At 35.1% G+C, this 24,619-nt stretch overlaps 2 protein-coding genes across 3 annotated transcripts in view; one reads left to right on the top strand and one right to left on the bottom strand.

The window, feature by feature from the left end:
- Nucleotides 1-24,619, bottom strand: part of astn1 (astrotactin 1) — a 377,633-nt gene that overhangs the window by 306,646 nt on the left and 46,368 nt on the right. The gene's annotated exons all lie outside the window — the stretch shown is intronic.
- brinp2 (bone morphogenetic protein/retinoic acid inducible neural-specific 2) overlaps nt 1-24,619 on the top strand; it is an 89,532-nt gene that overhangs the window by 59,301 nt on the left and 5,612 nt on the right. Inside the window, exon 7 of the mRNA XM_058749898.1 lies at nt 22,920-23,142. Coding sequence (XP_058605881.1) covers nt 22,920-23,142 — 223 coding nt within the window. The remainder of the gene's footprint in view (nt 1-22,919; nt 23,143-24,619) is intronic.

Here is a 24,619-nt window from a genome sequence, read left to right as displayed (position 1 = left end):
AATTTCATTACACTGGATAACAAAATATCGAACCATGTGGTATCTACAAACAAGTAAAGCTAGAACTTTTATTTTCTCGGAATCAGAACCAACTTTGTTTTTGCATTTATTTTAATAAAATATTATTAAAATTGTATTTTTGAGATTTTTTTCTTTTTAAATTTTTTTAAAGATCTGCACAATTAATATCCTTTTTAAAATGTTTATTAAATTCTTAAGGGAAGTAAAAAAATAAATAAACAACAACAACAAAAAAATCACAGATGTTTTGGCTAAAAGCTATGGAAGCTTATTTCCACCACGGAACAAAACAATATAAAACAATATATTTTTATCTCTCAATTCAAACTTTTTTCTAAGATTTATGACTTTATATCTTGCAATTGCAAGATATGAATACATATACAATATGCATTCATATTCAACAAGGCAAAATATAATGCAATCAACTTCTTAAACAGGTGAATGACATGGAATAAAGAGCAAAACCAGTATTTGAAAAAACAGTACTTGCAAAACCAGTACTTGACAAAAAAAACAAAAAAAAAACACAATAGCAAAACAAAACAATAACCTTCTTTGGTCTTATAGCCTCCTACACTGTGCATCTCAAAAGGACAGATAAACACAATCACACCCACACACCAATACAAACAGAGATACTTCAGGGATGTGAAATCATCTTCCTTCACAATCTGCGCTTCAGCGCACTTAGTTCAACTTTGTTCGAAAGCACCACGCATTGACCTTTCCTCAACCAATATCTCCTATTGGATGGCTTTCTAAGGCACAAAATGCTTGTAGCACCATCCCCTGTTTGGTGCAGAATGATCCCCATGCGCAGCCCGAGGTCTATTTGTACATATATTGCAAACTCAACTGTTATAAATAAAAAGGTATAAGACTTCCTCTTCAAGATCTGACCAGTGTTTTATGATAAATATGATTCAGTGACACTAATATATCAATTTGTGTTTGGCGTATGCATCAAAACATGCCAAATCAAAGCTGGACAGTACAAATTTGTTCACTCTGGTAAATATGTCATGTCAAGTGTTCCAGTAAGGCTTTTAATCCATATTTAGATGTGTATTTCAATAAATATTAATAGATTATTCTGTTTACGTCACACACTTTAGAGAATTAGTCATAATTCTAGAGCATATTCCATTAATTTATGCTGACCAGATGTGCATTTAGAGTGCAACCGCTCATTTATGATGCACATACGCACTGTTAGGGCTTGGAATTGTTTCCAAAAAGAATCCATTCCGGCACGTTAGGAATCGGGAATCGATTCCAAAGGAAGGAATTGACTCCATCAAAGGGAATCAGCTCCTATTCATTGCCTTTTCAGTTCAATAGAGCTAATCATTGGGTGCTTCTCAAACGGAAGGACACATCCTAGTGAGGATGAGTCTTTCCTAGACCAGTCCTTCTGATGCTTCAAGGTTACAGTCTTTCTCAGCAATGAATGTTAACATGAGATAGTCTAGTAAGTGCACTTGGCTTCGTCATAAATGTTTTGCACACCCGCATTCACGGCACAAAAATACTATTGAAATTAAAATTTAAAGAATTCTTTATTGAACATGTTTTATACTGACTTTCTATTAATACACTAGAGTTAATGACACTCATCTGTGGTCTCCCAGTGGTTTGCATTACTCACAGTTTAGCATTATGTGATTTATTTACAACAAAACAAAACATAATGCCTTCACCTCAAAAAATCAATTTTTGTCTTGCATAACATAATAAAATTTAACAAGGACAGTGTCAATTCATTTTCAGCTAATTAATTTTTTGTGATTGCGAATGTGTTCAAAGGGTTGTGGGTGATTGAATACCTGATGCGTTCTTTAAAACCGCCTGAAGGACGCAAAATGAAGACTGCCTACTAAGGATCCTTCAAACTGTGACATCCTTCGATAGAGTTTTATGACATGGTAGCCTAGATATGCAGCCTTACTAGGATGCGTCCTTCTGTTTAAAAAGCACCCATTAACTTGCCTTTCAGTCATCTGATGATGGAAATGGAAAGTTTGATTCATTTCCACAAACCTGTTCTTTCAGACAGTTCCTTTCAATGAATCGGTTAAAACTAACAAACAAACAATTGCGGCTGTTCTTTTACGCTGTTGTGTAATGACGTTGTCACATACATATTTCTACAAATCGTTGCCACCCTAAAACATTCAAATAAAACGGTCACACTTTATTTTAAGGTTCAATTCTTGCTATTAACAAACCATTAACTACGACTTTTGCCTCAATAAACTCCTAATTTGCTACTTATTTTTAGTTAGTAAGGTAGTTGTTAAATTTAGGTAGGTATTGGGTAGGATTAGGGATGTAGAATATGGTCATGCAGAATATGTGCTTAATAAGTACTAATAAACAGCCAACATGCATGCTAATAAGCAATCAGTTAATGGTGAGAATTGGTCCCTATACTAAAGTGTTACCAGTAGAGCCATATGAGTGAATGCATATTGCTGATTATTACCTTCCTTTCATTATTTCCTTCACTTAAGTTAATGAGGTTTGCTGTCATTATTATTCTGTTTTTCTGCATGTCGAACAGCATCCGACTGACAAATATTGATTAGCCTATGTCTTGAACAAACAAACAGCCATACACACAGCTAGGCCGTGCTTAATCTGTTCCTACCAGTGAAGAAGAGTGATAAGCATCATATGATTCCATAATAGGATATCCGCCCTTCCATTACAATATATGGACAGCAGGGCATTTCTATTCATAAACTCAGGAACTCTTATGCTGGTCTAGCCTTTAGCATCAAGCTACAAATAATATATTTGTCTATATTTCTATGCTTTAATGGTATTTTCAAGTAAGTTCTGAAGAAATGTTATGTATACTGTACATTTTGCTAACACTACACACTTAAATATTCCTTTTATGAGGTGCAATTACATTTTTTGGTATTTTTGTAAAATAATTCACATTTTGTTAACAAAAAGGCATTTGATACAGTGTCAAGAAGGGATTGATGACAGTTGTGTAAAGGTACAGAATAAAGGAAAATAATATTGATTGAGGATGTATGTGAGAAGAAGTGTTAAAAGTTTAAAGGATGGAGACAGAATTATGAATGAGCAGTTTGTAGCAAATCAGACAAGAGGCAATACAGTGAATGGGAGCTTGTGATTGTATTTCACTTGTCCTTTGGGAGTCAAATCCACTCAAACTGACATGATATTAAATAATGCATCAGTTTCACATCGGCATGAAAGATTCTTCTCTATTGTGAGGTATATTCAAGTGAAACTTCTCGAATGACGAAAGAATGTAGGATGGGACTTGATTTAGTTCATTAGAGATTTGGATTGTTTTATTTTATGTTTAAAAAAAGCATTTCTGCCCATTTTTTTCTTTATAATTTAAATTAATTCTGAGTATTAATATATATTAGAGCTGTCAAATGATTAATTGCGATTAATCACATCCAAAATAAGTTTTTGTTTAAATGAACCACAGCCATATCACCCTGTAGCCCAAGACTGGTTGCCCACTGAAGTTAAGCAAGGTTGAACCTGGTCAGTACCTGGATGGGAGACTGTGAAGAAGAGGTGTTAGTGAGGCCAGCAGGGGGCACTCACCCTGTGGTCTGTGTGGGTCCTAATGCCCCAGTATAGTGATGGGGACACTATTCTGTCAACAAGCACCGTCCTTCGGATGAGACGTTAAACCGAGGTCTTGACTCTCTGTGATCATTAAAAATCCCATGGCACTTCTCATAAAGAGTAGGGGTGTAACCCTGGTGTCCTGGCCAAATTCCCTCCACTGGTCCTTGTCAATCATGGCCTCAAATAATCCCCATTCATTGAATTGGCTCCATCATTCTCACTCCTCTCCACCTGTGGCTGGTGTGTGGTGAGCGCACTGTGGCTGCAAGTGGATGCTGCACACTGGTGGTGGTTGAGGAGAGACCCCCCATGACTGTAAAGCGCTTTGGGTGTACAGCAATACACAATAAAGTGCTATATAAATGCATCATTCATTCATAATATATGTATGTGCACTATGTATATTTATAATGTATATATAAATACACTGACACACAGTATATATTTTGAAAATATTTACATGTATAAATTTATATTCATATAATTTATTATATAATATTTAATATATAAACATATATTTAAAAAAATATATATATATACATGCATGTGTGTGTATCTATATATACATAATAAAAATACACAGTACACAGTAATTGCGATTAATCATTTGACAGCATATATTTCCAGTATTATTTTAGTAGTATTAAGCATTCTAAGCATTTTAGTTGGAACAAAAAGTTAAACCTTCCATGAGTGATCATGTTTACACCTGTAAATCCAGTATTTTAAAGTCAAGAGGTCTGGCAGTATAAAACTCCTGTGTTCCTCATCCTTCAATTCACAGCTTGATTAGCTGAACTCCTCCATTATGTTAATTAGAAACAGGCTCGAAGTTCCGTGGTGTTATTTGATACATGGTACCACCAACAATCAACCTGGCAACATTTTTATCCTCATCAGAGTCTGCCAATGGAAATTTTCTTTGGGGTTTTGTCCATTTATGGGCTCAATTAGTTGCTAAAGCTCTCAGTGCCTGTACTCAGATAAGGCGCTTTTGCAGTTTGAATGTGACCGATAGCAATAAACAACAAATGAAGGTCTTTTTTCAGTGAATTGATTTTTTTGCTTCAATGAATGGCACCCACTTACCAGGCACTAAGGGTTGTATAAAAGAGGATTACACTCTGCACACATATTCTGATATATTCTTCAGTCTCACAAAGACTCGACATTTAAACATGCTTCCTACATTTCCTACAAGGCCTTCCTTCAGAGAAAATTAAGATTTGCTTCAAACTGTTTGATTAATTACTGTATGTATTGCACATCAAATGTAGCACACTTAATAAACACATCTCCCATTTGGCATTTGATTAACTTAATACAGGTTGTAAATAGCTTCACCGTGCTACTCATTACCTCATAAACTGAGTAAATCAAAGGTAGATTAGCATGTCACATGTGGTGGATGCTGTTTTTAGGATTAAAAAACGGTGTATGCTGAGTTCTCCGGCATGTGCAAGATTTTAGGAGTCCATTCACTTCGGGTTGAATCAGCTTGCAGAACGAATGGATTCGCCCAGCAACAGCGCTGGTTAGTTTAAGAAGGGATTATACAAAACTGTACTACTGTCATAAACATGATACTTCTCCCCACCAAATCCCACAAGTGCTTCACTTTCCCTAAAGAAGCCAATAAACAACTCAGTGTAGGTCGACCTATCACATATTCGCAAACGGCGAAAATGCCAGTTTCTTATTTAATATTTGCATGTTGCTTGGGGGAATAATTGTGGCGGATTTAGAAAATGAATTATGCATAGCATGTCCTTCTCTTATGTTGTGCTGTTGCCATTAACTAAGTATGTTTAACAGTTCAGATTTTAATGGGATGTTTAAGATGTCAAGCCATTTTTTTTAAGCAGAAGAGCAGGTGAATTATTTTTATCATCAAAATGCCATTTCAATTTTTTAAAATTTTACCTAAAATTACTGCATATAAATGAAAAATAAATAAATAAAATCCATTTATTTTGACTTGCAAAATCCATGCAAATATAGCTACTTCTAACCGTTTTGGAAAAAAAAAGAGAAAGTTTTGATTTATCCTTGTTTTGCAGACAAAGGTTTTGATTTATCCTCTTCATTATGGTAATAGTATTAAAACTAATAATAATAATAATCATCATCTTTTATCATTATTATATGATAACTTATGATAGCTTATTTCTGCCACAGGAAAAAAATGAATAAATAAAAAAGGTAACTGTGACTTTTTATCTTACAATTCAGACTCTTTTTCAGAGTTTATATTAGAGAATTGTGAGAATTCAGAATTGTGAGATATAAACTCAGAATTGCAAGATATAAAAGTAGAATTGCAAGATACAAATGCACAGTTCTGAGAAAAAATGGATTTCAAGATGAAAAGACTAAATTGTGAGATATAAACTTGCAATTGCAGGAAAATAGTCTGAATTTTGAGATAAAATCACATTTACTTTTTTTAAAAATTCTGTGGTGGAAAATAAAAAACAGAGTTGCGAGATGTAAACTCAAGAAAATTAACTCTGAGAAAAAGTCAAAATTCCAAGCTATAGAGATATAAACTCAATTCCTTCTAGAAACTATTGTGATATATGCAATTGTGAGACAGAAAAATCTGGGTAACACTTTATTTCAATAGTCCACTTTAGACATTCTACTACCAGTAAGTAACTTTGCAACTACAAGTCAACTAGCAGTCATTAGAGTATTAGTAGACTGTCCGCTTAATAACTTCTAACACTTTATTTTGATGGGTCCACAACATGCAACATACTGAGTATGAGAAACTTTGCAAGTATATGTCAACTTATTCTACTCACCCTAAACCTACCCTACTGAGAGTTAGTAGACATGCAGTTGCAAATTAATGAGAATTAGTTGACATGTAGTTACAAAGTTACTTATAGTTAGTAGAATGTCTAAAGTGGACTGTCAAAATAAAGTGTAACCAAAATCTGAATTGTGAGATAAAAAGTTGCAATTTCCTTTTTTCATTTTGGTGGAAATGGGCTTCCATAACACACTTGTTTTGTGATATTCCTAAAGCTCAGAATTCTTCAATCCCTGTGACTACATTCATACATTCACCATGGATTCTTTGAACTGCTCAGGGCTGCACAACTTAACTAACACATCACCATTTGTTACACACACAGAGAGAGAGAGAGAGAGAGAGAGAGAGGACTTTTCTTTGTCCTCCCTTATAGAACAGACACTCAACGAGTGGCTTTAGGGAACAGTCACTCTTGTGCATCTCAGAAAAACCCACTAACTTTTGCAAAGGGTTTCTAGAAACTTCAGGAAGTTGCTGTCAGGAAGTTGTTGTTGAGTAAGAGAAGAGGATGGACCGTGCAGAGCACAGTCAGGCAGATGGTTTCTAGAGAAAGGCATTGTTTGAAACTCCTGTCAGGAGCTCTACTGACCTTCTGTCTCACTGTGGTTCCCACTGGGCCCAGACTGACAGATAGGTCCCGGCTTAGGGACATCATCTTCAGCAAGGTCCAATGTTGGACACTGTAGATGTTTCCAAAGGCCTCTGCGGGTGTGCAGTCAGTTCCTGGTCATGTAGGACAGCTCCATAACACACTGACAACATCTCGACACCCATTCACACTTACTTACACAGCGTAAGCACACTCAGACACACACTCAGGGTTTGACAGATAATGCCATAGGAGAACCTTTTGAAGTTGCACAAAGAACTATTTTTCCCCGTGTACTGAATAAACTGGTGCTATAAACTGGTGTAATAACCAAAAGGGCTTTGTTTTTCCCTCTGTTTTTTTTTCTTCTTGAAATAGCCTGATGAGTGCAGGTTTTTCATATATATTTCCTCCTGAAGCAGGTATTTATTTTTATTATTATTTTGTATAGCTAGTAGGCTTAAACCAAGCCAAAAGCTAACCAAAGTGTCATTCAGATAACTGTTTTAGAATTTCTCCCACATTTAAATGTATTAAAATGTATGTAAAATATTACATTTACATTTAGTCATTTAGCAGACGCTGTACTAGTCAAAAGCTAAAGTCAAGCCAAAGTGTCATTCAGCTAATTGTTTCATAATTTCTCCCACATCTTTCTCTATCACAATATTTTGAATCAGTTTTTTTTTATTTTAGTAGTTTTTGTCATTTTTAGTAACCCTAGTCTGTACATGATGTACAAAGTTACATATTTGTATTTTTATTTACATTTTAACACATTTAAAGTTGTGATGAAATGGATGTAGTGTCAGATCTTTTCTTCTGTATTGTGGCATACATCTAAGAAGATTGAGTTTTCATTTTGATTTTGAGGTCAGAAAGATAAACGCACAGATTAATAATTCAAAATAAGATCAATAATATGCATTTAGAAAACAGATTTTTAATGATTTCATAATGTTAGCATCAGAATAACATGTAAATACAGCTAAAATATTATACTTCGTTTTGCCATTTATAAACAGTATTGTTATTATTATTATTATTATTATTATTAAAGAATGTGTAGCAATAAGAGAAACAATCCATTTCAACATAGAAATGCCACAATAGTCTTGTGTCTTTATGAAAAAAAATCATCCATTACAATAATGAAACGAATGAGTTAGTAGCACTTTACACTTTAAATATTATAATATACAAACCCAACTCACATTTAGATAGACATACAGGTACAGACTACTATGAAGAAGCTTTATCACATTGCAACACTCCTACTGACTGCTGAGAAACCTTGTTCTGCACAACTGCATATATTTTCTGCCTTGATAAGCAGCTGTCATTAAATCTGGCAGGTGGCCCAGGCAAAATGAGGATAGATTTGTGCGGTGCGGCGTGTGCAAAATGAGTTTTCGGCTCGGAGAAAAAATACTGTCATTGTCATCAGCGACGGTATTAGAAGTGTCACTTTCTGACTGCCTGCCACTTAGGCCTGTAGGTAGTCCGAGCACTTCCCGGCTCTCCTTCTCCTGACAAATGTGAGAGACAATGGCAGTTCATCTTGTATGTGGCCTGATCTATGTGCTCGTGTAAAGGGAAAAGGATCAAATCCACAGGGGGTAATTTGAGTAGGGTGAGATGGGCTTCAATTCAGGTCACATATCTTGCTGAGATCACCCACTGAGCACCTCTAAATAATGTCATTTGGAGGGACCACACACACACACACACACACACACATACATAGAGCTATAAAAAGACCACTATTCTGTGGCACCATTCACCACACAATTTAGACAACAGTCTAAGGAACTGATACAGATATTCTGAACAGGAGCACTGCTGTCGTAGATTGAATTATCCTTAAATAAATGGAGGACATAAATGAATCTTATCTTTGAAGAAATCAAATATTCTGCTCTAAACATCTGCTCTTCTAGGATCCATAATCGCTATGTCCTCCAATATCTTAATACAATGATTTTTTTTTTTTTTTGGATAAAGTAGCAGATCATATTTTTTGTCCATAAAGCTGTACTAATTTCATTGTAACTTAATTGTCTAAATTAATATTATCTGAAAAAATAGCAGCCACCCACACATAAAAAAAAAAGTTTGCTGCAAGATTTCAATATGTACCAAAGATATTACACTTGCTACAGTAGGATGATACCAAGTATACTCAATGCAAACTTAAAATTTTATATTGGGGAAAATGGGGAAACTGTTTCTATATCGATAGCCTAGCAAATTGCAACAATGAAAAATTTCCTAAAAGAATGCAATGAAAGCCAGATATTCTATACTGACGGATAAGTAAAATGTACAGTCAGGTATGGAAAACATTCAAGGTCTAAAGTTTTTTTTTTTTTTTTAAGTTGAACTTTTTTTTCAACTTGCCATGTGCCATGTGCAAGACTCTACAAAAGAAGTGAGACGCAAGCACAAAAGTTCACAGGTAGCATAAGGGGCCATTCACATAAAACACGTTTTTGCAACAGAAAATGTTACTTGACAACTGGAACAACTGTGCAAAGTCAGAGGGACTTGTGCAAACTCAGAGCGAGTTTGCTCTCAAATTTGTAGAGTATTAATACAATAAACCAAACACAAAAGATGAAATCAATCTGTGTTATTGTGTAGTCGGTTATTGAGCAGTAAAAATAGACCATACACTAGATCAGTGGTTCTCAAACCTCTCCTTGAAGTACCCCCAGCACTGCACATTTTGTATGTCTCCCTATATGACACACCCACTTCAGGTCTTGCAGTCTCCAGTAATGAGCTGATGAGTTGAATCAGGTGTGATAGATGAGGGAGACATACAAAATGTGCAGGGCTGGGGGTACTCCAGGACAGGTTTGAGAACCACTGCAGTAGATCATAGTGTCCAACCACTGGTAAATGTGAAAATTATGATAACGTGACAAAATATCACATATTGCATGTGTGATACCTTCCCATATTCAAATCTCAATGCCATTTACATTTCAAAAGCATGTGCAGCTGTTTTGAAAGCATTTCAACCCTGCAAAGCAAACAACAGTAGCTGTGTTGTTGTAAGAATCAGCCATGTCCAGATTAATTGCTCTAATTACCATAAAGTTGGTTGAGACAGTCATCGGAGAGGCACAATCAATAAATTCATTCATCACTGGAGGATAGGCTTTGATGCATGTTATATAAATTCATCAAAATCAAAAGGCACTCCAGCAGTAGTGAGAAAGGATTGAGTGGTTAATGGTGGGTGAGAAGTATAGGCTTTCCTTGCATGTCAGAGTTACTCAGTCAACGGCTATATCATGTCCACACTTCTTTTGTTCCGTCTTACTTGTTTTGGATGGGAAGCTTTACAATCAAGGTTTGCAGATCTTTACTGTCCTTTTAAGCCATTTCTCTGGCATCAGTCCATGTAACTTAATGTATGCACCACTGTCAGAAAATTTACTTTTCCATTATGGTGAAGTATGAAAGAGTTACGTTGAGCTGGTTAGCAATTTCTTTCTTCTGACAGGCCATACATTACCATACATTAGATATATATTGGTCTATACATTAGATATATATTGGTCTATATTTTCAGAGAATACTGCATATTTAATTGGTGCATGTTAATTTCCCCAATTTGTCTTATCTTTGTCATATAACACACCAATTGAAGTTAAACTTCACACTGTTAAATAGTGGAAAATATTAATACATTATTTTGTTCTTCCTATACATTATAATATTTTGATGCCTAAATTCACTGCATTTTAAATTATAATTTAGTTTTTTTTTTAATTAGTTTTTGTTTTATTACAAAATACAATATTACAAAAGATAAAATATAAGAAATAGTTTATATATATATAATAATCATATATATATATATATATATATATATATATATATATATGTATGTAAATATATGATAGATAGATAGATAGATAGATAGATAGATAGATAGATAGATAGATAGATAGATAGATAGATAGATAGATAGATAGATAGATAGATAGATAGATAGATAGATAGATAGATAGATAGATAGATAGATAGATAGATCATCAATTTATCGAAACGGATATATTTTTAGCCTTTATGAAGACATACTTTTCTAATTCTATGAAATCAGTTATGTATTATGCATTATATCAGTTATGTATATTCCATGTTATATGCACTAAAATGTTACTCATAATTTAAAATCAATATCAGCTTTTTTTTTATTTTTTTTTAAATGTGACAATATGCATAATTTGGGCACTAATAGAATACACAGATGATACAAAAAACAGCCTCCACATTTTAAATTTCAGCAAGTTTTTGCCCCCAGACCTCGATTTATTTCTTATCAGTGAGAAAGAGCCTCTAATGTTGTTCAATCAGGTTGTGGCTGTTGTGAATCACTATATGCATCCTTCAGCAGAGCTTGTGGTCCTCTAGGCGCTATCTGTGAACCCAATAAAACTGTAATTGTATGGGTCAGATATTGGCCTTTCCAATATACAACAAATGTGATGGCAACCAAAACCAGCGGATATAGGGTGATCATGAGTCACTCTGAACCCAGTAAATACAATAAATCTGGTCAGGCGGAAAATAAATAGTGGTTGCCTGCTATTTCCAGCATACTTATCTTGTGATCGTAGTCTTTGTGCAAAGCATCCAGTCTGTGGACAGGTTTTCATTGACAAGTAAATACTCAAACTCCCACACAAAGGATGTTTTTCTGCCTTTTTAGAGGAGGTTGCAAAATATAAATGTCAACCCTGAAAAATAAAAGTAGGATATGAGAACATCGCAATATGACAGTTTGGTGTCACCTTGGCGCAATGACATGTGGAACGGCGAGATTAGGGCAGAGTTGAACTGCTTACTGCATGTCAGATTGTCTTTAATGCGACTAAACTAAGTTCCACACATGACCTAAAACACACAGAGTGCAGCAAAAGAAGTATAACGGTTCAATTGTTCCCAGTAAACAACACTGTCTGTGCTGCTTTACTGCCTGCGATTCACGTAAGAAAAGAAAAAAGGACAGGCCAACAAACACCATTTAAGTTGCTAAAAGCTACAAATGCATTCTTCAAGAAGAAAGCCTGAAACGTATGCTCACGCTCCCCCACTGTGATTGCTAAGATTTATGGTTTGCCACAAGCTTTTTACGAGCTTTGAGATATTTCATGTAATTGTTGGTACATCAGAATGGAAGAGAGAACTAGTGGTATTCCCCTGCTCTTTACAGCTCTGTTGAATTATATATTTGCTTGGATCAATAAAAAAACATTAATATTAGCATTCACACATGCAGCAGTTGCTCTATAGTGGAGCTGGGAAATCAAGGTCATTTGCTTCCTCAGATCTCACAAAAGAAGAAAAGCAAGAGAGACTAATTGGAAGTCATATCCGCACTGTGATGATGATCATGATCATGAGTTTAAGCAGACATGCATCATTTTCTCTGGGACTCTGAGCAGTCCATTCACTGCCATCACTGACTGCTATAAATGAGAGAGATGCGATTCAGTGTGACACAGCAATGGCAGGAGTTAAATATAGTGGAGACTGGGCTAGTTGTCACGAGGTTGTCATATAAGGGCTGCTTCTCAGTAGCTATAAGTTTTGAAGTCAAAAGTCCATTTACCTAAATGTATGTTTTCTCCAGAAATGGTTTTGTAAGCAAAAATCTAGTTCAAATTTCATATTATATTATACTATATATTATAACTAGATTTTTATAACTAGATTTTTTTTTCTACAAACAAGTACAGTATCATATTTTTCTGTAGGTAATGTCAATAATATTGTAAATAAATACATATTTAATACATCAATAAATCTTTATATTTATAATCTTATCTTTATATTTAATTTTGTTCAAAAAATCCAATCATTATATTTTTTACTGTTAATATCAGTTCATATTATACATAAATTAAATAAACTAAAATGTAACATTTTCATATTTTGAATAATAATACATAATTAATAATATACATTTAAAATGATGATTATTATTATTATTATTAGTTTCATTTTAAAATGTCAAAAAGCATGCTTAGTATGCATTATTGTGTGGCAATCATACCTCCTAATATGATAGATTCTTTTATTTCATGTTGTTCGTCTGGGGGTCATCATGCCACATTTTTTTCATTTCTTTTGTCTTCTTTTTTTCTTTTGATCTTAATTGTTTCAGTAAGTAGAAGAAACAGTTTGACAGCATTCGTTCAGCTGCAATAGCAGTGCAACAAAGCAGAGCAAATAAGTTATGTCTTTGACATCAAATGCTCAACTCAAAGACTTGCAAGCACATCGTAACCTCAAGGGCCCTGAAACAACACACATGCCATAAGATATTTTCCTTTTCTTCTTTTCTGAGATGATTTCTCAGTGATATAAACACCATTTAATGAGTCTGATTGGATTATGTTGTTTATGTGCTTCAGTGCATTGTTTTGCGTATGTAGAGGAAGCAACATTTAACCACATGCCCATTCATTTCATAAGCCATCTGGACTTGTTTGCATTATTTCTAGTGTGTCTCTACAATCAAAACTGTGGCTCATGTATGAAAAACTATAATAATATGTAAATACATACTATGCATATTTAGCTTATAAGCACCATGCACACAGTTTTGTTTTTCAGTCCTAAATCCTGTGTGGCAGAACTCCGCTTCTCTGCAATTATTTGTCAGAAAAACTGTAGACAAACAGTGAAAGTGAGGATTTTCTTGTATAAAGATGCCAGTTGACTGAGTAGATCCATCAGATTGCTGTTCCTGGAAAGCATTGGGGTCACAAAACTGCTTCCTCTCAAACATGAAGTCACCCTTGCTGTCAGAACCCTAATATGGGCAGGAGATGTAAGCTTCTATACAGTGTAGACCTGAATTCAGCCCTGAGCCTCAAAAAGCACTGCAGGTAATGAAAAAACCTATAGGCAGCTAAAGGCTTAATCTCAAGGCATCTTTAGAGTAGAGAAAATAACATACGCCAGACATTTGGTGATATCTAATAAAATAAAATTGTATATTTGTGCAATGTTATCTCTTTTAATATATGGCTGTGACTTTGAATTGCTCTCCTCAGGTGATAAGTTATTTGAAAATAGCTGCTCTTCCCACTTTAATTCATCTCTCTGCGTGAGTAAAACTTCAAACAGTTACTTCAAATAAGTTGCAGACCACCTAATGCTTTTGTTTTTTTTAATCCTACTGACCTTGCGTGGAAGCAGAGAATAATATTTTATAATGGAATTCAGAGGCGTATTGAGAGCGGAGAGAGAGTTTATAACTCTGTGAGTGATGGAATACTGAGTGAGACCTGCTTTACTCATACAGCAGACGAGAGGAGACTTTGTTTTCTTCAGAACCTGTCTTCTATTTTTAGCTTTTCATTTTTGAGCACCAATAATCGACGATAAGCTCTTGTTCAACAAAAAACAGGAATATTGTACAAATAATGAACAAAATTGGGCCGGAATACCAAACATCATTATTTATTCATTGTTTTATTATTATTTATGAATTTATTCAATCATTTTTCAAAACAATGTCAGTAAGGGGGATCTTAACGTTCAACTAAACTAAATTTTGACCATCTTTGGGAGAAGATTAAACCCTGATTTGTGTGATTTTGTAAGTTACTATCAATAAAACTTAAATAAACATCAAAATTAACTAGACCAAATATATGAAATTATAAAAATGTTATAATTTACAATTACATATACTTTATTATAAGTTTGTACAATTTTATTTTATTAAGCACCACCTTTCAATTTAATAAATAATAAAAAAAAATCAATTCAATTCAATGAATTGCTTTAAAATGTGTGAGGCCCAAAGATGTACCCTATTTGTATGCTGCTTGTGGTTTTGTTCAAGCAAAGTGTAATAGCATATGCTGTACATTAAGCTATCAGTAGGGGTTCGCTAATTTGGGTTCAAATGATGGCTTGTAGTTATTAAATAAACTTACATTTACACTCTTCAAACTTACTATTGAAGTAAAATATTTGTTTGTTAATTTTTCTTACAATAATTTGGGTAGCAGGGTTGAATGGTTGGGATTTATGAATGCAGAAAACACAGTACAGTTTGTGTAAGAACTGAGAAAATAGAATGAGATTATTTACTTGTCTTCCAGCCGTGCTGTAGGAAAGCTCCAGATAATGTTATTTATTATTACCAAATTCATAGAGGATGCCAAGTATAGCCAGATCCCTGCTGAGCCTCAATAATTTACAGCTAAACAGAATCATGCAAACTACAGTACCAACAAACTTATCCTCCAGTCTAGAGAGAGAAAAAATGTCACTTAACTTTACTTTCTAAACTCACACAAGCGTTCATATCATCTCGAGGAAGTCACACATTGTAATTTCTCTCGCTTTAATGATGCAGGCAGTGGCTTGTATGACAGCACAGTTCATTCGGTTTTGATGCATATGCTGCAGCCACCCACCGATGCCTGTTTTAGGTTTTAAGGGTTTCATTCATCCTGCTGGCCCATTTAAGTTCAGACCAGGCCTCAGTGCACCTCAAACTCATAATGACATGGTGGCCTGATATGCTACATGGTAATGGCCTATTAAGAAAAACAAGCAGCACTATAATTTCTGCTAACATAGAAGCATGGGGTGATTAAAATGAGCATCATTTTACTTAAACCAAGAAAACCCAGGCTGCAATATGATTATGTATGCTTTTAGAAATCTGTGTCACTTTTGATAGCATGGCACATAAGTCTTTTTAAAACGGACTATTAAAAAACAAACAAAATAAAAAAAAACACTTATATATTTAATGGAATGACATACTCTACAATAGAACCCACAGTAAACATGTTTTCTTTCTTCCAGCCTCTTTCCTCTCTTGTGAGTGTACTTTGCAACCACGGACATAATTATAAATTTACGATATGTCACGCCACAATGCCCGCTGCCAATATTTTACAACTTACGAGCAAGCATTTCAAGTGTTTTATGCTCCTCTCCAGACTTTGATAGGCAAAAATTACTGTCTTAGTTAGGATTGATCTCCTTTATGAGTTTTTGGAGGCTGAGACCTTAACAACATAGCTTGGCCTTGCTGAAAGCACCCACCGGAGTACCATAAGAAGCGATCGCAGTGCACAGCACCAAGACAAAGAGGCTAAAGGCCCTATATTTATGGCTCAGGGTTCCAGCAACAGCGAAAGAGTGAAAGGAGTATATTTCAGTGACTGCTTTGGAGCTCTGATGACAGCAGGAATGAAGGAAACAGTATTGTATCAGAGACAAGCTTCTGCGACGGTTCATTCTTATGCTAAAAGATACAGACTCTTTCAACAGGTTACCATCTATGCATTAAGATGGCATTCCAGGCCTGGCAGCTCTTGTTTAGCATTTAAAGAAAGATGTTACATTGCGTTCCTTTTCTTTTTCTTTGTAGCATGAAAACATATTATGTTGAATACACCCACAATGGCAAACCTTTATCCATATACAGTGTTATTTTTTCACAGTTTGAGTCATAGCTTCATCTTTTGAGGCAAATTTCATCTTTTAGTCAAGTTTAGTCTGACAAAAATTGCATGTAATTGTAGTAAAGTATAACATTTTGGTTACACAGAAAGTGCGAAATTAAACCAAACACAAATTTACAAGTGAAAAGTATTGTGAAAACCTGAGCATAATAATAATAATAATAAATGTTATTTTAATTTTACTTGTTGCATTTTAATATCTTGGTGTTTTTTTCTCTTCATATATTTGTTAACCTATGTTTTAATTTAAATAGTGACAGAATTTTCATTTTTGGGTGATTAATTGACACCCTGCCCCATTTTTATGTTTTTGTTTGCTGTTGACAATCTATGTTTGTTAACAAATGTCTTTGTCTGCAATTTAGCATTTCAGCCAGGTGGGGTTTGTGTTTAACTGATTTGAAAGGAAAAACTGCACAGTAATTTTGTTTACGAGATTAGCATTGTATATTTACAAAACACAAACTTTTGTTTCAACATTTATTTTATGAAGCTATGGGGAAAAAGTTATTTTTGTTTTCTTTGCGTGCAAAAAGTATTCTTGTAGCTTCATAAAATTAAAGTTGACCCACATACAGTATGTCACATGGACTATTTTAATAATGTCCTTATTGCTTTTCTGGGTCTTGAACGTTGTAGTTCCATTGCTGTCTATATTTTGGATTTCATCCAAATTATCTTAATTTGTGTTTCAGAAGATGAATAAAGGTCTTATGGGTTTGGAACGACATGAGGATGAGTAATTATGACAGAATTTTCATTTTTGGGTGATTAATTTTCATCCGGATGCCCCATTTTTATATTCTTCTTCATTGTTGACAAACTATGTTCGTTAACGGAGATTTGTGTCTGTAATTCAGCATTTCACCTGGGCGGGGTTTGCATTTAACTGGTTTGATAGGAAAAATTGTGCAGTAATTGTGTTGACGAGTTTAGCATTGTATGATATTGTACAAAACCCAAACTTTTGTTTGTCAGTAATAAAGAAGGATGATTAAAAGGCTTGGGCCGATGCCTGGAAATGTAACAACACATACGAATGTGGTTGTCACTGGAGATGTGTTAAGTCGGTGAGTCCATGAAAATCTGTCCCTGTCTCATTGCCAGGTTTATTTCACTACCTCAGTTCCTTCCACAGACTTGAAACGGTGTCTTGTTCATGTCACAAATGTCTTCTTGCATAATTACAGGGAATACTCAATTCTGCATTAATGTTCAGGGAAAAAATGTGACCGGTTGACTGATTAACAGAGCGAATATACTTCATTTCATTCTAACACTGCAAGAAATGTCTAATCAGGACCCTGTCACAAGTCAGCATCTCCAGACGAGCCGTAATTCAGCCGCCCTGCCGCTACCTGTGCTTTGATCAATCTGTGAATTATGCCCTGTCCTCTGGGAGCCACCAAATATTCACCGGCTTTAAAATCATATTCCACTTGGAGATATAAAAGATGTATAGAGGCCAGGCAGCACTGTGTTCTGCAGGGTGTCCGGTAAAGATAACATGACCACTTCCTCCCATGAAGAGGGAAAAGAGCTCATTTGAATATATTATACAGGTGTCCTGCTTTCTCTGTGAAAAAAATATCACAACAATAATAAGCTGAAGGGCAGAAGGTACATCCTTGATCTTTTTTTTATCTTCTTTGTCCTGATTAACAATTTAATTAAATTTTAAACAGTTTGTATATTTCAAAAGACTGTAAACTAGTAGAAAAAACCTCCACACAACTTGTATTTTACTTTGCATTAAATGGAACTTCCGTGGAGTTTGAGGCTGATAGTTATGTTTCTTGCTATTTAGATGCAAAACAGTTCATTATAGGTATAATGAATTTGTGAGCCCATTTGCATCTGATGAAAAAAATATAAGGCCGTGTTACAATAGGTAATTTCAGCAACATGGCCTGCATCTGCTTTCAGCCTGATATCAAAAGTTAAAGTTCTTCATTGCATCTACGTGTGAATAGTTTGCATCGCACTGATGGTTTGCTTATAATTACAAAACTAAATCAGCCCGTACCTGCATGGAAGCTTGGCTCGGTTAGACAGCTGTCTAATGCACAAAAAAGCAGATCACTGCAGCTTTTATGCACAAAATAAACACATTTAGCTGAAGTCTAAGAGGCACTTTGAAACAGAATATCTGACAGAAAGGAGAACACAGATAATTGCATAGGGTTTTGCGTATTGTAAATAGAGTTTTCTTTTCAAGTAATCATATGGCTGTCTTAGAAAAAAACTTTGTTGGGCATCTGCTAGTTAATTTCATCTTTTGCCAAATGGGGCAAGTTGTCACACTGAAACATGCAATTAAACCTCAGAATAAGCTAAATTTAAACCATAAAACAATTATACATGCATAAAATAGCATGTAAGAATGCATAGATGTGCCATGGAAAAATGTAATTTCATCATCAGTTCATTTGTTTGTTTTTTGATCTTTCATTTGTGCATTTATTAATTTGCTTGTTTGTTTGTTATAAGAACTCTAGCATAGTGTGAAAGGAAGTCTTTCTAATCTTGACTGGATAGCCAGTCTCAGTGATGATACTCTGTGATAGTTTTGTAGTTGAGAGTCTATAGTTACATCAGCAGACATTATTGATTCTTTTTCCTCCAGCTGTCTTTGTAGTTTTCAAAGTCCATACCATGTGGAGAAGCAACACAGGATGTAATATAAGAAATAACTGTATGTCAAAGTGCTCTCCTCTTTTACAATGTTTGTTGTTTCGGGGTAAAAGTGAACTTACCATGTACATAGAGCTAACTTTCCCAAGTAGAGGGAAATTTCTGTACAAAAACATTTGAGCATTGTGTTGAGTTGAATAGAAAAATCAACAGGTCACACGATGTAATTAATTTAGCTATTTGATTAGCAACCTAAATATTTCTTGTATTCATTTGATATTTCAAACATCATAACATTTATTTGATTTTAAAAATCCAAAAAGTACATTTTTAGGCTTAAAGTTGACTTGAATCCCATATTTTCAACATAGTCTCTGACTTTTGGACCGCACTGTATAATGAGCATGAATGCCATTATGTTCTTGAACGTGCATAGACAGCAGTAATTTCCCATCTTTCCTTGTTCATAGAAATTTGTAGTACTAATGTACAAAATGAGAATGAGTTTTGAGGAAAATAACCTCATCATTTCAACTGACATTTTTAGGAAGGGCTAAATAGTCCATAAATTTGAACATAGAGTCATAAATGCCAGAATAAGGCAGAAAAGGGGAGAAAAGTTCAAATTGTAAATGTGCTGTGAATAATGAGATCTCCAGCAGAATGTGGGCAAGAAGGAGATAAAAAGATGGGGAAAAGATAGAGAGAAGGAGAGAGATTCGACTGTAAACAGTGGAAGGCAAATGAAGGAAGGTAGAGTGAGAAAGAGAGAGAGAGGGAGTGAGTGAGAAAATCTCATAAAAGCACTGCTGCATATGGCTACATTTTATGCCGGTATATGTGGAAAAGGGACAGCAGGTTATGATCGGGTACAGAATGAACTGCTATGGTTTTATTGGGTGACATTAGCATACCACAACCCTGATCTCAGCCCCTCTAGGTTTATGTTTGGAATATACATGTACATATTAAATGCTTGCTTTTGTTGTCACGTAATGAAAGCAAATGTGCGGCAGATCTGATTCATGGAGTGATAAAGCATCTGTTCAGATGTAAGAATCATCTGAATACAATTACTGTAAAATGAAAGGTTATTGAGCTCATTCAGTCAAGGATTGCAAGGCTTTCTAACTTTTTGAAGAAACCATATTACAAGAAACCAAATGACCAAACTGAATACCTACAATCATTTGTTATATATAATGCTAGTCAAATTAATCTTTTTTTAAAGGATGTGTAGTTATTAGTCTTTCATTGGCCTGTTTAGACAAGCTTTCCATAAAACAAACAAAACAAGTCAAATGTGGCTTCTTATTACAGAATGAGGCCGGAAATTCTATTATTTAATAGGATTCTATAGAGTGACAAGGGCTATTTCGATTAGTATTGCATGATAAATATACATTACCCTTACGAAAAATACCCGAGATGGAACATAATAAACCATATACCGTTGCATTTGTGTGCTATTTCTCTTCACGTTTCATCAATCATACATTCCCACCTGCATGGTATTCAGCTAAAGCCATAGTTGGATGCCTTTGCCCATATAAGGGATTTCCTGGAAAGTCATTTGCTTTATTACTCCTATGAGTCTCGCTTTTGGACTTTCTGTATGAGGGTACATTGACTCCTCCCTCTTTTTGTGACAGGCATGTATCTTGCAGCTGGCAAGATACAATCTCTTTTTTCCTCTAATAAATATTAAAGTTGTGTTTTATTGTTTGAAGTCAGGGCAAAGTATTTCAAATTTTTCAAATTTCAAAATCTGCCCGTCTCTAAAGTCAGAGTATGATTGCTCAGTCTGTACCTCATCATTTGTCTTCTTTACAGTCTTTCACTGTACTCCAGGTATTATATTATTGTAGTTGCTATTGCTCTATTAAGAGTAGGGCTGTCAAGATATCAGATTTTTCACTACCCCATTATCATTGCCAAAAGAATGATATATAGCGATATCTATATTTCTGTCATGACAACTCTCGGAGGGATTGGCATGGTAATGTGCATGATAATGTTAATGTATTTGGTCTTGGTGGAATAGATCTGCTATGCTGCTGCTGCTGCTGCTGCTGCTGCGGCAGAGCCAGTACTGAGACTTGCTACTGCCATTACATCCACAACATGCTGCTGTGAGCATGTAAGAAATACTGCTGCTGCACATATAACATACATGAAATAACCCCCTATAGCATACATGAATCACCTCGTAGCAAATATACAGGTGGAGCTGGGGAGGTGGAGGGTTTCTGAAGCACGCTGCAAAACTGCTACAACAAGCACTGGTCATATATTTAAATGTTGAGCAGAGAGCTTATTGGCTACCGATACAGGAGAGAACCAATCAGCTGTGCCATGTGATAATGATGTCATTAGGTCAGATTGAGTTAGACCTATCAGACTGCGCCATCTAGAGTTTCATGCCAGAACTCTATATAAATCTTGAAAAAAAAAAAAAAAATATATATATATATATAATAAATGATAATTAAAATAACACATTTTACGCCCTCGGCATCGAGTATGACTTTCATTTTGAAATCTCACGGTTATCTCATGGTTATATCACAACAGCCCTAATTAACGATTGCGATATTTCATTTTTTTTTTTTTTAAATACCACGAATATAGTCAATACAGATATATTGCAACACCCCTATTCTCTCTCTCTCTCTCTCTCTCTCTCTCTATATATATATATATATATTATTCTCAGAAAAAAGTCATATGCCATATATTTATGTACATTTTTTTTTAAAAGAATGTGTTCAGTGGAAATGCTTTCATTATATAGGTTCAACATGCACTCATTTATCATTACTAGTTTTATGTAGCCAACATCACATTAGCAAACAACATGATTATGCACTTCCATACCACCCTGATAATTGTAATACTATCATGTTGTGACACTGGTCACTGTAGGCTTTTCTTCTGCTGTCAGAATCAAACAGAGACACATGCTTAGACAAAATGACAGGGGAAGAAAAGAAGAAAGAGGGAGTCTGAGTTAAAACTGAGCTTAACTGACAGTCTGAGCCAATGCTAATGTTATCTCTGTGATTTAGTCTTGTGTGTGGGAGCCTCTGGGCTCAGCGCTCATGGGATCATTGCACATTGTAATGCCCTGTGACACCAATGGAACTCTTTCTCCAAGGCCTTACAATTGGCGCTCGTCTCCTCAGTGTTGGGCAAACCTCTTCATTTCTCTCAGTTTCTGAGGGATGCTAATGTCTTTTTAAGTGTCCCGAAAGCATTTCTAGATAACTTGTATTTGATAATTCCCCTAATGTGTCGCTGTTTCTAGCTTGTACGTTTTGCAATGGAAGGTGTTGGGAAATTTTGTTAAGAAAACTGTGCTGAAGACAAATTGGCTTGTCCTTATTTCAAGTAGTGATCCATCAGCAGTGCATAATGATTGCTAAAGTTTTAATAAAACCTCACTTTGTTGCTGCTATATAGTTAGGTGACATGGACTCATGTCATGTGATTAACATTATTGCCTGTGCTGTTTTTTTTTTTCTTATAACACCCACACTGAGTCGCTCAATAACTCACGCATTCATATTATGAACCATCTCATGTTCTCTCATCTCACTAGATTTGAAGCTCATAACAGCTCAATATAATTCATTCACCTTCTCCAAGGTTTCACAGTAATAATAACCATAATAACTTTTCTCACTCTCCCTCTGTTTTTCAGATGAGTTCAAGGCCTTTCTCAAGAAATTGCCAACAGATCATTTTTTAAACACCTCTGCTGTCTTAAAGTTCTGGACGTCAGATCTGGTCCTGCAGAGACGTTATGGTCTGCTGGAGGCGAGCACTAAAGTGGTGCTGGGAAAAGCCATCAAGATTGTGCGCAAACTCTTCACTCTCAGCAAGCGCTGTCCTACACAGCCAAAGATCAGCCTGCCTAGAGAAAGGTACGAGGCCATATGATTTTTATTTTTATTTCATTGCAAAACATGTAAGGTAGTATGGAGAATGTGAGTTTCAGTTAAATATATAGTTCATCCAAAACCTAAAAAGATTACTCAATCTCATGCCACTTAAGATTTGAGTTTCTTCCTTGGTTTTGGTTTTTGACTCTGAAAACAAAAAGTTGCCAGATATCTGAAAAGACAGATGAGAAATGAGGCTGGAGGATACTAAATAGATTTTAAAAATGTAGGCTGCATTTAAACTGTAGGTCTTGATGCCCAATTCCAATTTGTTGACTATATCCCCTTTTTTATTTTTTTGACAACCAGTTTACATCTTTTAAAAGTGACCCATATCCAATATCTGCATTTACACAACCTAAGGTAGAAGTATTGACCCAGAAAAGTGTTCACCTGAGTTGACGTCATTTGCCGCCATCACTTTTTTCCAATTTGTCTGCTACATGGCAGACACAAATGCATGTATCAGAATCTTTGTGTTTTTTTTCCTACTCACAGTCGAGGGTCATATCCAATCTGTGCCACATGGGAGGAAAAAAAAAATCGGAATTGGGTCACTTGAACCATGTAATGTAAATGTGGCCTTAGACTTGTGGGACCCTTATAGAGTGAAAGTTTCTGAAGAGTGGTCAGTGTGTGCCCACTATAATCAAGAGCTCCAAGTGAGTGACAGGTTGTAGTTAGCATTCTTCAGCTTGAAGACTTTCACTAGTCAAAAGTCTGTTTCGTGAAATTCTTAAATGTCAGTACACTGAAAATAAAGATGAAAAACAGGGTGACTTTTCTTAAAAGAAAACAACTTGTGCATTCATAGTTTCTAGGGATAATTTCATTGCAGACAGTCAGCTATGTAAGCAAGATGTCCTCAAAAGAAAGTTACGAACTTCTTCACTAATGTCTGGCCAAGTCTGAGACCTTCTGATCAAAAATTATTCCAGAAATTCAATTCTTACTAAAAGTAATTCCAGAAATACAGTTATTCATGTTCTACTCAGTTTGTTTGAATAGTAATAAAGTAAAAATCTTTTAATAGATGACCGATTTCAGAGGAGTTTATCATCAAAATATAAGATTCACATAAGAGATAACCAGTACTAAATTATTAAACCAAGCTGAACCAAGATGCATCTGTCTGAGTCAACATTAATGTGTGAGAACTGCTTAGTGGTTTATTTAACTGCCTGAATGGCATCTTGCCATCAAAGGCTCTCATGAACAAGAAGTGCATGTTACATTAGTGATTTATAAGATTATTAATAAACTCAAGAGTCCAGGACAAAAGGGATGGCTGATGAAATGAAATCCCAGAGGGAGGCAGCCAACAGAAAGGCCATGTGATGCAAGACATTTTATTTATGTATGCATGGCATTAAGTATGCGTCAACAGTTGTGAAGTGAGTAGGAAGATAATGGAGAGCCCATGGAGTTGGAGCATTTATTTAAGTGACTTGTCTCTCGC

This window comes from Onychostoma macrolepis, chromosome 02 (assembly GCF_012432095.1).
Source record: "Onychostoma macrolepis isolate SWU-2019 chromosome 02, ASM1243209v1, whole genome shotgun sequence".
Taxonomy (NCBI): Eukaryota; Metazoa; Chordata; class Actinopteri; order Cypriniformes; family Cyprinidae; genus Onychostoma; species Onychostoma macrolepis.
Note: the sequence above shows the minus strand (reverse complement) of the source record. Positions and strands in the feature narration are given on the sequence as shown.